The 13,340-nt window shown below is 39.8% G+C and overlaps 1 protein-coding gene across 1 annotated transcript; it reads right to left on the bottom strand.

Moving 5' to 3' along the window:
- Positions 1-2,882: 2,882 nt before the first annotated feature.
- On the bottom strand, positions 2,883-12,677 carry LOC113999325 (fructose-1,6-bisphosphatase 1-like). The gene is made up of 7 exons (XM_027742700.2): positions 12,475-12,677; positions 9,937-10,099; positions 8,182-8,274; positions 7,014-7,157; positions 5,582-5,719; positions 4,282-4,401; positions 2,883-3,307 (listed from the first exon to the last, which is right to left on the bottom strand). The coding sequence occupies exons 1-7, from the start codon at positions 12,642-12,644 to the stop codon at positions 3,116-3,118; spliced, it is 1,020 nt and encodes a 339-aa protein (XP_027598501.1). The 5' UTR covers positions 12,645-12,677; the 3' UTR covers positions 2,883-3,115.
- Between the last annotated feature and the right edge of the window lie 663 nt (positions 12,678-13,340).

Below are 13,340 nucleotides of genomic sequence, written 5' to 3'. Positions count from 1 at the left end.
ACCTATATTTAGGGAGCTCTGGGATAGCACATGGTGCAATTAATAAAAGAAAGAGATGGGATTCACATTATACATGCAAAGAGATTTGCTGCTTAACGTAAAACTATTACATTCTGCACATTAATTTTATTATCATGGTAGCTGTCAGCCTGACCAGTACTCCTAATGAGTACTAAAATGCTTTTAATGCAAAATCTCTCTTCTGTGTAGCTAGAATATCATAAGCGTACCAAAACAAACTAGTAAATAAGAAATGGGGGGGGGTGGGGTGTTGGCCTATGGCTTCTAACATTTATTAAAACATCACATGTAGATCTTCTGTTGATTCCAAGTGATCTTTTACATCAGTCAAAAAGACAAAGTTCAGATTATCTTCTAACAGAAGGTTTGTTTTAGAGTTAGTGGTTCAAAGGGTGTTTTTCTCAGAGTTAGTCAGTCTACTATTTGCCTTTTTTTTTTTTTAACTGAAAATTCCCCAAATGTTTTTTACTGGATTTTTTTAGTATGTATAAAGGACAGGGCTTTGAGCTGCTCTCAAATAACACTCCTTCAGTAAGAAATTAACCTTCTTACACTAATATGTAAAGGACACAGACTCTACAACCAAGCTTTCCTTAAATATTGCAGTGTACAAAGATAAATGAAAGAATAAAACATGGATAAAAGCACATGATTGGATTGCATGAAAACTTCACCCTGTTTTGATAAATACTGTGATCCCACTGAATGATAAAAACCTGAACAATTATACTCAATGATTAAGCTATATAAATAATTACCATTTTGGGGAGGGGGGAGAAATCATATTGTTTCAAAAACGTGTGATGAGTCCCTATAAGTCTGAGAACCCCTCAGTGCAATGGATTGGAACAGCATAGAAAGGTTAAAAAATAAAAACTTCAATTTGACAGATCTGTAGGAGATTTGCCCTCTAATATAAATATTACACAAAAGCTCTTGGGGATGATTCACACTTCCACTTGTGTATAGGCCAGTCCTGTGTCTTAAAGGTGACACCTTTTCTAACAGATATGAAATGTTAGTCACTTGGATGGCACCAGCTGAAATTGGAGCCATTGACCTTTCACCAAAGGCCAAAGTGCAGCCTCTGAGCAGGGCAGTAGGAAGTACTGCCACAGGGGCTGGTAGCGGACACTGTGGCAAACTGACCCTCCTGCCCTGTGTTGATGGTCAGGGAGAGCTCTAGGAGGGGGGATGTGGAAGCAGATTACTGAATAGTTCTCCCCATTGGTGGCCAGGGATATTGTTCACATGTGGGCTTAAATATTACTGATTGGAAGAAAAACCATCTGACAATGTGAAAAATGCTAACTATAAAAGTCAGCCTGAAGGCAAAACCAAAACACTGGGAACTGACCTAGCAAATATGGGCAGTATTAACTTTCCTCCTATAACCTTTACCTCCTGCCAGTACAGTGTATTAAAAATAAATATATGCAGTCCAGGGATTCTTGTCAAGCTTGAGGGCAGAATACAGACAAGGAACTACTGTAATTAGACAAAAATGGCTGCTGTGGATACTGTCTGCCAAGTCATGCTAACACACTATTGAGGCACTGTAGTTCAAACTGACTATGGCCAGCACTGTCACAGTCCTTTAAGGGCTCAGGTCCCTGAAAGCTCTGTCTTCACAAGCAAAACCTCATCAGAAACATTTTCTGCAGAAACTAGGCCATTCAGTCCCTGTCAGAAACATCTTGTCCCTTGTCAATTTGGAGATGCATTTATTCAGCTGTCTAAGGTTAGACAATATGCTTCCAAATGCCTCAAGTGACCTGTCAGAACAAGGGTCCCAGGTTTTTTTCTGTGTGAGCCCTCACAGAGCATGCCTTTGGCACCATAGACTCCAGGTTCCCCCACACTCCCTTCTTGTTTTACAAGAAGAATCAGGCTCAGTCAGGCTATCTGCACTGATGTATGCAAGATCCTCAAGCAGGCAGGTTTACAGCTCATGGCACGCACAGACAAGGCCTCCCAGACCATGGATTGAGTCAGTGTTTGCTGCCTGTCTACCCACAGAAACCTCCACATGTCCCTTAATTTGAGTTTGGCGAAGGTAAGTGGGCAGTGAGAAATATCAAAGGTTTGCAGATTTCAATTAATTCAAAAAGTTTGTGAGTCACAGCCATAAACTGTATCCAGACAGGTGGACAGGCATCCAGCTTCCAAGCACTAGAGTTCTGTTCCCAGCAGCATGCTCTGAATCAGCGTATTGAATGTCAATACACTTTGTGGTGATTTCGAACCTTCCTGCTGCTTGCATGGCAGAATCCTTTTCCACGGTAATCCACAATCCCAAAATAATACAAAGAACAGCTGGGGGGGGCGGGGGGGTGCTAGCAACACATGGGTTCATGTTTTCATCAAGTAAGCAGGTTAATTTCTGGCAAAGACAGCCAGCTCACCACAGCAGACTATGTACAAGCTGTCTACACATATTCCTTATCCAATTAACCCCCCCACGTCCCCCAACATGGTATTTTCCATCCTTGTGTAACCGGATCTGATAGAGTGACAACTGTCAACATTAATAGTATGTGTCAGAAATAACATATACTAATGCACATGTTTCACAAATTCCTGGTCAGAGCAAACCGAGACTAAAGTACACTGAGCAACTTCTGGGATCTAGACATCAGCCCAGAAAAGGTCACTCACTGTAAGAGGCTGCTGAGTATTCCTCACAAGATTTTTAGAAGAGGACAGTCTCAAGAGGACAGAGTCAGATACACTGGAGATAGTTTGTAACTTGTCTGAGAAAGTGGAGTCTTTTCCCCCTAGTTATTGAATGCAACACAGTATTTCCTTGCAACACAGTGGCTCTCATGTAATCACAAGTGACAAATGAAAAAGAAAACATATTTTTTCATTGCTTTAACCTTTAATGCTTTATTTAATGCAATCTTTCAATGCCTTCCATTGCATAATGTAATTACACAAGATTTCACTTTAAAAAAATCTTATGAAAATATGGTTTATTTGCTCTTTTGCTATAGAGGTCAGACAGTTCAACTTCACAGTGCTGCAGTGTGTTCTTTGGTTCAGCTATTAAGACATTTCTTCCCCTCTGCACAGTGACTCCAGCAAGCTTTCTTTACTTAGCTGAATGCTTCTTGACTATTTCAAGGTACTCCTTTACATCATCAGGAGATCCCAAGACAACAGGCACTCTCTGGTGGATATCCTCAGGCACTATATCTAATATTGCTTGGTGTCCAGTTGTTGCTATTCCTCCAGCCTTCTCAATAACAAAAGCCATAGGATTGCATTCGTAGAGCAGTCTCAGCTAGAAGACAAAAGTCAAATTGGCAGTAGTCAGGTCAGACAACATTGAAAATCATGAAATGTAAATATATTTAGCGTTTGATTTTAAATCAATCAATGTTACAAGCATTCTTTATTTCATATAAACTTTGACTCGAGAATGAAACTGTGTCAATTTTTCTTTTAAACAAAACACAGTGAATGCTGGATTTTCCCAATTTGAGTTCTTTCTTCATAGCTCATGTTTGCACTATGCTATTTACAGAGAGATAAAGTTTGCAAGTTCAACACAGCCATTAACAAGGCAGCAGACCACACAGGACTGTGTGAAAAGAAAGGAAAACACTGGCCCTGAGTGTGCCACTAGGTTTCTCTAATGAATAACTGCATATTATCTGCAACCTGAAGCAATAATTTACGGACAATTACAAAACAGATGAAAGGTCTTTGCTGAATAAACAGTGCCCCTGTCAGCCTGTAAGCATGCGATTTTCCCTGACTGACCATCAGACTGACCTGCTGCAGAGGAAGCCAGGCACAGTTCCTCCAGATGAGGCCCTCTTACCAAGTACAATATGCAGATGGTTTTCTCTTTGGCAGAGCTTCTCCTAATGGCCAACTACATTTAGGCTTCTTACAAAATACCTTGTAACAGGAATCTCAGGGTTATATGGATTGTTTGCTTTGTAATGTGTTGCTTGATTGGGGACAGCACATTTTCAGCTGAGATGGTACAGAGAAGCCTGTTTGAACAGCGCATCTCCTGGTATGTTCCATAATCCAGATACGTTTGCAGATAAAGAAAAGTCAGTGCAGCTGAAACAGGTTAGCAGTGGCCTTAAAATATGTGTCTGACAAGTGACAGCGTGCAAAGGGGGGCCATATCCACACACAAGAAATGCAAACTACCAGTTACTAAACACAGGTTCTGCAACAAAAATATTGATCTTGATAGTGAAATGTCTACATAATGTAACTGGGTTTATTCAGGTTTACCTTTCCTTTGGGACTTTTGGAGTTAGCAGGATACAGAAAGATTCCTCCATACACCAGTGTGCGGTGCACATCAGCCACCATAGATCCTATGTACCTCCCACCATATGGTGAACTGCCATCCTACAGAAAGACATTTAAAGAAAAGTAACTTTTGAGCATACCAAGTTAACCTCTCCCCTTTAACAGTTCTAACATCTAATGTCTCCATACTGTCCTTGATTGATAATATTCAAAGTAGTTTTGGAGAATATGTCAGTATCCTCTTCACTTTCTAACTAAGAAAATCCAAGGAAAAGGACTGACAGAATAATTCAGCATAGATGAGCAGTAATGTCAACAACAGAAAATGCGTCTCAGCTCTCACCCTTGGAAAACGCTGAATTTACAGTAGCAAAAAAAATCAAGTGCTAGGAATTGATGTTGGGGTTTTGTCTTTTATAGCAGAAAAAATATCAAAGAGCAAAAGACGTGATCTTTCCTACTTTTTCCAACCATTTTTGCAGGCTTCTACAACTTCTTGTTGAGAAAAAGTTAATAGTTGACTACCAGTATTATACTCCAGAGAGTAATTTAATTTCTAAATAAACAACATCTTAAGCCTGGAAAAATATTAGATGAAAACACCAGTCTTTTTCCAAAGCAAGATCAGGCAGTTAGGAAGGGATACTACCACTTAACAGTAGGAAGTGTCAAAGTAATAACTCCAGTGATGACATAAGTAAGGCATGAGAGCAGACATGCTTTTATGGGCACTCCTTGGAGCTTTGGGACTCCTGACACCAGGAAGCTGCACAATCACAAAGCAGGCCTCAAAACTACACTAGATTTCCAAGTGAGAGGCACCCTTAGGACCCAGCTTGAGTTACCACTGAGCAATGACCCACTGCCATCTCCACTCGGTTCTCCATCTACTCGGATGTTGCTGTGAGGAAGCAGCAATCTAACATGTCAATAAACCTTCTTCATCATCAGATGAGCCTTCCTCTCTGTTTGATTACCAAATGCCCAGTTTTGCCCCCAGTACCATTACTTGGGCCCCCTCCAGGAAGGAAGATTAAAAAAAGAAAAAAGAAAGAAAGGGAAAAAAAGATGTAAAAAAGGTGCAGTGCAGTACTAAAAAATAGTGAAATATCTGGCCACATCAACTACTCCTGTCATTATCAGTCCTACATCAGGTTACATTACAAACAGACAGCAAAGGAAAGCAAGCTCTGAACAGTGCATGAGTGACTGACAATAAAGTTGGAACTCACGAAAGTTGCTTGTCATCAGAAAATTTCTCTGAAACAGTATCTTTTACCTCAGGGAATTTTTTCTTTTTGAGATACTCTGTGACTGCAGGATCAAAATATTTAGCATAACCTTCATTGAGACTGTAGATATTTCCCTTCTTTTTTATTTTCACATCCCTTTCCACCAAAATGAATTCTCCAATCGCCTAATGATAAGAAAGAAAAACTATTTGTTAACATTAATTGCTCATTTATTTACAAACGAAGGCAAAACCCAATAATACACATAATTTAATAAAAATCTACTACAACTGCCAATTTTTAAAAATAATTTGGTACCTACAAAAACATGGTCTTTGCAATCCACATGCATAAAACACAGACAGAGCACGAATCCTGGGCTCATACAAGCTTCTTCATTCTACCATTCCAAGCTATCTATTCTTTTTCTATGCCAAAAAATTGCTGCCGTCTGTAAATTTGTTTAGCTGTCCACTCATTTGTTAGACTTATAATAAATGTACAGTTCTGAGGAGTTTGGAAACTGAGAGTGCTTGTTGAACCAATGCATAAGCATCTTCAAATAGCTGTAGATATCAAAAAATTCCAGTTCATTTTAGCTTGGAAGCCTGTGGTCAAGAAAGCCAATCTCTATGACCAAGGGCTGGTCTGTTTAGTTTTCTCTATAGTAAATTTCTAAGTCAGTGCTAAGAGTAAACAAAATAACATGCATGCATGCTCAAAGTTAAATCTGTTACCTGAATATAGACACAAATACATGCATCTGCTTAAGCTGCTACTAAACAAAGAGCACCAAGTTATATTTCCTGCAGCTTGACCTCTGTGGGTTATAAAAATTCAAGACCAGCAGGTGGCACAGCCTGACTGATTACAAACAAAAAAGGTCACTAAAGCAAGGCCACTTTCTGCTGTGATCAGCATAACTTTTATTTTAAAACTCACATAGTAAACGCATGCTAGAATGTCAAATGCACCTACACACATCACTTACTCTTTTACACATCATAGTGGGATCTGAAAACACAAGAAAAGGTTAAATATTTCTGACTCTTTTACACATCATAGTGGGATCTGAAAACACAAGAAAAGGTTAAATATTTCTGCTCCTCTGGTTTATTAAGGTCTTAGCATTAAGGAAAAGACAAATAAGGCTTAAAGGGCATTCTGCACTGCAGAAACCAGCTCATTTTCAGTATCACATGATTATACACGCTGTGTATTTGCCCCGCTGGCTTAGCTGTCTTCCTGTTGTTGAGTCACACATAGCAGTACTGCAGTGGGCCGGCACAATGTAAGTCTCTTGACATTATTGTTGATGGGTTATAAGTACAAGCACAAGCACAAGCACACTTATACTTCATTGCTTCACGTTAGCCTGAAAATTGCTTCTTTGTTTGATTTTGTTGGGGACAAAAACTTCTTATAGACAGTACCTTGTTACCTCTAATACAGAAACAAAGAAACAGACGACATTCTCACCGGATCCAGCATGAAGCAGTTGACACCTCCAGTAGAAGTGGCCAGTACCAGCATTGTGGCACTCCCATAGAGAGCATAACCAGCTGCCACAAGATTACGCCCAGGTTGTAAAGCATCTTTCCCAGAAGGTTCAGAAGGGGAGGCCTAGAATAAGAAGGAGCATAGTCCATTTTACTTCATTTCGATTGCTGGTACATAACTAGACTACCTGTGAAGGGACCAGTCTTGTACTCCACATCTATACACGAGGTAGCACAAATGCTTCCATGAGCCACAACTGAGATTCCTATTGGATGCACTAATACAAATTATATTGAGGATACAAACACATTGATAGAGAAATGCTCTTGTATAAGCCTAGCTGGAATGCAGGAAGCAGGAAAGGATTAAGGAGATAATAAAGAGCTGTGTACCTCCTTGTAGGTGATGATGAACACAGCTCAGAGGAAAACTCTGACGCACAGTTGAAAAGCAAGAAATGAAACATGACTCACTGAGTTCAAAGCAAACAGAAAGTACTTTGTTTTCTTTTGCTTCATACAAAAATGAAGCTGAAAAATAGCTACTTTGGGATATATGACAACATACAAAAGATAATTGAAATGGACAATTGGGTGTGTATTATCTGACTTAATTTTTACAGGTCACATGTTGTGACCTGTTAAGTCTGGTATTTCAAGCTCCTCCAGACAAGGTTCTGCCTTTCAGATTGAATTAGACACTTCAAATGCACACGACGTGTTTCAGCTCTGGTCTGTGTTTGAAGCCTCTCCTCAGGCTAACAGGACTATTAATAGAGAGGACAAGAAAACCTGAAAGCACATTCCCCAAGTGGATGACAACTATATGGTATTTTGTCTCAAGACAAATACTCATGAAACCTAAGCTGTGATCTGTTTGCAAGGGGTAATTGCTTTAGCTGGCTAATTAAATATCAGCTAGGCTTCTATGTACATATAGGTATTTCATCTTCTAAGAGACTAATGCAAATCCTTCACAAATGTTTTATACAAGTGTCTGTGAAATAGTAGATTTAACTTAAAGCTGGCTCTGAAAGTCTCTTTTACAAACAAGTCTAGTTAGATTTTATTAAGTCTTCCCACACAATTATATTTCATCAAAAGATGCAGAGTAACAGTTTTTCCTATCTTACATGAAAGCATTTTACCTTTCTATAGATTGCAAAGATGGTCCCAATGGAAACAAGACAGTCAATGTTTGAAGAACCATCTAGAGGATCTATGCAGACTATGTATTTACCCTAGAAAATACAAGAGAGTGAACTATATTAGTGACATTATTTACCCACTTTCCCCAAATAAAAACATTCCAGGAGATAAATTTTCTCAAAGACTTACACAGCACTACAAGCTAAAATGCTTTTATAGATTATAAAGGAACTGAATTCAACTGTTAGGAATTCTTTGGCTCCAATTTCATTCTTGATTATAACTGTGATTTGTAACAAAGCAGAGGCTGAGAAATTTTTTAAGTACCTAGCAGAAGATGACACAGGAAAGGTGAAGTTTTCCAACACAATTTTTAATATGAAGTAAAAAAATGGGAACACTTTTAAATTATTAGTTTAGCTTCATCTATGCAATTAAAGCCAATCCATTTTAATAGACATCCTGTAATATCTATCATCTAAGCTAAGCTGCACTTGCTCTTCTGTAACAACATGGCTTTCTGAACCATAAGGAAAAAGACAAATGAAGATCAGCCTTTTTCAAATAGAGCTAAAAATCAGAGATGTTAAAAAGGCCTTTAACAGGTGACATGCCTAAACTATACATTTCACTTTATCTGTGCTCTGAAGCACATGTGGTCAGAAATTACCTTAGTCAGGCTGGTCTTGCTCTGGCTTTTGGGGACTCAAAAAAAATGGTCCCTGCCTATTGTTGGATTAAGGATTCCTGTAGGTATAGGAAATTGCCAGTACAGGGGAAAAAGTTGAATTAACTGTACCTTTTAAGTATCTTGTTCCCCCCTTATTTTATTCACAGTCGTGTTAATAATAATGTATAACAAGAGTGTTTATTCACTTTTCATTTGAATTTATCCTGCATGCCAGAAATTTATTTAAGTCCAGCAATGCTTTACTCTGCAAGTAGGAATTCTGGGTAGGAATTGATAAAAACACCATATTAGCTCATATTTAATTTAGAAAAGCATTAACACTGAGCCTCCCTCAGTGATCTTTGAGAATCGTTGATAATATTTGTTCAGACCTAAGGCAATCTGTGTTCATGCAATGCCTATAAAATCAACTTCGAAGATTTCTCAACAGGAAGAGAAAGAAAGAACTGCTTTTCAAATTATGCTTTAATCATTTATTTTTACTAATTTTTTACTCAAATTTTTACATGATCACATCAAAATATTAGATAGGAAAAAGGAACTACCCCTCAAGAAATGCATGCAGATTTGTCAACATAAATAATAAATACGCAAAAATTACTTTTTTTTCATTGTTTGTAAGTCTTTCAGGCGCTTCAAGGAGAATTTGTATGAATTAAAGACCTCGAGATTTGTCCTGCATAGAACAGCTCCTCAGTGTCCTACTGACAAAGTGACTTTACAACAGAGCTTGACTGACTCAGAGCATAGTTCCAGGGATCAGATGGGGTACAAAGAAACATTTCTTCCACAACAAGTAAAAGGTGGGAAAAAAAGGAAGGTGGGGAGGAACAACAGAGAAAAAAAATGAAAACAACAAACATCAGTCTGGAGAGCTGAAATGATAGAAAGGACAGATGTTGACTCATACTCTCTCCACCTACCCGCTCCACCTTCATTTGCCAATATAGGAAAGTACCTGTTTTCTGAAACTTTTAGCAGGTTTTAGTTTCTCAGATCTGAAGCAACACAGCTTTAAAGGTTGATCTGAAATCAAGCAGGGAGAACTTTTAAAGCTACTAACCTGTTTTTCAGTTTCCACTATCACAGCATCTTTGTTTTCTTCTGACACAATAACACATGTACTGAAGGATGACTTGAGCATGTTAATCACCAGGTCATTGGAAAGAATATCCAACTTTTTTACTTGATCTCCTGTCACATTAGTAGACCCAGCAATTCCATAGCTAGAGCAACAGCAAGAGAGAGCATTTCATGAGAACGGAGAACTGTCTTCCAAAGTGTGCTGTTTCTGGCAAACATATACTTGTAAAACCTCTGTAAAATATAGAGCACTTTTGGATGATACCTCAGCCCTCTAAGCCTGCTTTTTATTTACTGTCCAGTGAACTCTTGCTGAGACCTGTTAACTTTAGCTGTGGTGGCAAATCTAGAAGCTGCTGAATGCGAGGAATACAAAACAAAGAATGACTTTTCAGTAGTTTGTAAACTACAGGCAAACACAACTGGAGCAGGCTGTGAAGGCTGAATTACAATTGTGCTTCTTAATGACCTCTTAACTTCAAGACTTAAATACTGTCCCTGAATCCTAGGCTCCTAAGACTTCATTAGAAAACTTATACTTAAAAGTATAATATATATATTATATATATATATATGAATATATGTGTGAATCTTATGACACAAGTTATGCTATAACTTCTGTATGTAATATACATACAGACTCCTGATTAGCAATATGATGTGCAAATTGCAGCAGAAAAACTTTGCTCACAGATAAATCAGCTTTTTTATGGTTCATTGTTTTCAGTTTTGATTTTAAGTAGTAAACATTTCCTTGGGAAAAGAATGGAAAAATACAAATAAGAAACACAAATAAAACACTATGAGCTAACCAGAATCAAACCATCTGGCATCTGGAAGTACCAAAGACCATATGACAGGTGATTTTGAAAGCATGCAAAACCAAGAAAGGGGAAGTTTAATTCTTAGAAGAGAAAAACAATAGCCAGCATACATTCAGATGACTCTTATGCCCTTCAGCTGTGGTTCATTGATTACACTGAACACTGGTATTTCAGGTTTTTTTTAATAACACTGAACACATTACTTTAGGAATGCACTGCATTTCTTCAGTTTAATGTGTGAGACAAAGAAAAATTCTGTCTTTTTCTCTCTCTCTTTGTTACAGTGGCTTGAACATTTTCCTGCAATTGTGAAAGTGCTTTTAGAAAAAAAATGTACTCTGAACACCATGCTTTAGGAATGGAGGCACAGCAGCAGCTCTCACATCTTGCCCGTTGGGGACTCCCGGGTGGGGAAGGTAGAGTGTCCATTGTGGGGCCTGAAGCTGGGAAGGGTCTGTACGTCTTCCCCAGCTGTTCTGCACCTTCCCTGCTGGGCAGCTCTAAGCATATAGTTGAGCCTGGATCCAAAGAAATGGATTCCAGTGATCCCTATTTGTTCACATTCCCCAACAGCAAAGCAATGTCCTGGTTATAAAACGCAGTCCCACAGTGGGAGATGCACTGGTCAAGGAGGCTTATGAGTTTGAAGCCTGGCACCTCAGCACTGTTGGAGAGTCACACCCACTGCATATGATAAGGCAAGTCTATTTGCACAGGTATTGAACCTGTGGGCAGCTGTCAAGAGACACACATGTAGGACGCAAAAGGAATGGGACCTTAGACTTACAAATCAGGTTACAGATAGGAAATCCTGGTCTTTACCAATAGTCATGAAAGGGCTAGCACATAACAATTAAAAATTATCACAGTTACATGATATCTGAAGTCAAAATAGAAAAATAGTTCAAACATGCATAAAGTGGAGGATTTTTGCCTTTTTCTTATATTTTTCACTGCATGGCTTGTAGAGGCAAAATCATTTTGTCTTTACAGTTTCCAGTAAGTGCTGAAGTTGCCCATGTCTGATGCCCTGATCAACAGACAACTGGGCATATGAACAATAAGTAAAATACTTAGGAGGATTAGTTACCTACAACCAGTTTCAGTTATTTCACATTTCAAGAGTTCTAATTTCCTAATGATGCATCTCCAGAGCAACTTCCCTCTGGCTGGCTGACTACAGACACTACTATTCCTAACCAGTGCACTTTCTAAAAGCCTTAGACATCCAAAGTTTCACAGAGAAACTCTACTTGCTATGATGTAATAAGAAAAAAGCTACACTGAATTCGATAAACACCTCAAAGCATAAAATGGTGCTTTGATACTAAGTAATATGCAATGAGCAATAATTCAGCTATATTTTGACAGGCTTTGTATTTCAGTCTCTTTGTTTGGTCTTATGGTTCAAAGCACCCAAACTTGCTGAAGGTTTGCATGAAGTTCTATTACTGGGAGACATCGCTCAAAGACTGCATGCCTAATACTATTAAAAAGTCATAGGAAATGTATTACTTGAGAAAATCAAGAAACCAAGATGCTAATGGAGTTACAACTGGGTGGGCTGATGCAACCCCACTCACAGACCTTCCTGGTAACCCTCATCCCCATTCCCATCCCCATCCCCGCCACCCCGGAGGCACTCCTGGACCCGCGGGGATGCGGGAAGGTGCGGGGTGCATCCCGGGACTCACAGGTTGGCAATGCCCGCTTTACGGACGGCGGTGGAGATGGCTTTAATGGCCGTGCAGAGGGAGTTGAGGAGCTGCGTGAACTCCCCGGTGCTTTTCGCCCGCCTGCCCTCCTCCATCACGAAGCGGGTCATGGTGATGACATTGGTATCGAAGGTAGAGCGGTCCGTCATGGTGGCGGCGGGCGACACTGGCGACGAGGCCGCCGCCGCCGCCACTTGCCCCAGCGGGGCGGGGCGGGGACACGGGCGAGGCATGGGCGGGGAGCGGCCCCGGCCCCACAACCCCCCACACCGCTGGGCTGCAGGAAGGCGGGGACGGGGGTGGGAATGACAAGCGGGAGCCCATCTCATCATCCCCCCGGTTCTCTAAAATATCGGGGAATAGCGGCGGGGAAACCCCAATCCCCGCAAGTATACCTTTTTTTTTTTTTTTTCTTTTTTCTTTTTTTTTCTTTTTTTTTTTTTTTTTTTAAACCTAGTCTTATCTCACTCTTTTACATTGTGGGGGTAGAGGCGGGGGAAGGATGCTTTGGGCATCCGTTATGTGAACGGCACAGAAAGTCAATCGAGACAGGGGTACTGGTAGCTCTTAGTGTTTGCAATGGTCACACTTCAATGCTAACGCTCTTGGAAGCGTGCCCAAAAATTCAGAAGTCCGCTTCTTTCACCACTTGATTGCAAAACTGCATGTGGCATGTGGGTTATGGTGAACAGCACACAATCTACAAAGTAAGGTTAGTATTTTCTGCCTCACAGGAATGTTCTTATCCTGACCCATCAGTACAGGAAAAACACACATTTAGTAACCGATTCCATCAAGTATTAACTTATTCTGTGTACAGAGATCATGCTAATCCCATGTGCCCC

The sequence above is a fragment of the Pipra filicauda genome, unplaced genomic scaffold (genome assembly GCF_003945595.2).
Source record: "Pipra filicauda isolate LSUMZ 115617 unplaced genomic scaffold, ASM394559v2 scaffold256_size1097316_pilon, whole genome shotgun sequence".
Taxonomy (NCBI): Eukaryota; Metazoa; Chordata; class Aves; order Passeriformes; family Pipridae; genus Pipra; species Pipra filicauda.
The sequence above is the reverse complement of the archived record's forward strand: the minus strand, read 5'-3'. Positions and strand labels throughout refer to the sequence as shown.

Excerpts from the sequence above, each read along its gene's own strand:
- LOC113999325 (XM_027742700.2), bottom strand. The coding sequence starts at position 12,644 with ATGACGGACCGCTCTACCTTCGATACCAATGTCATCACCATGACCCGC. Across the intron at positions 10,100-12,474 it reads AAAGCGGGCATTGCCAACCT|CTATGGAATTGCTGGGTCTA; the intron begins GTGAGTCCCGGG and ends CTGTTGCTCTAG. Across the intron at positions 5,720-7,013 it reads ACTGCTTCATGCTGGATCCG|GCGATTGGAGAATTCATTTT; the intron begins GTGAGAATGTCG and ends TCTTATCATTAG.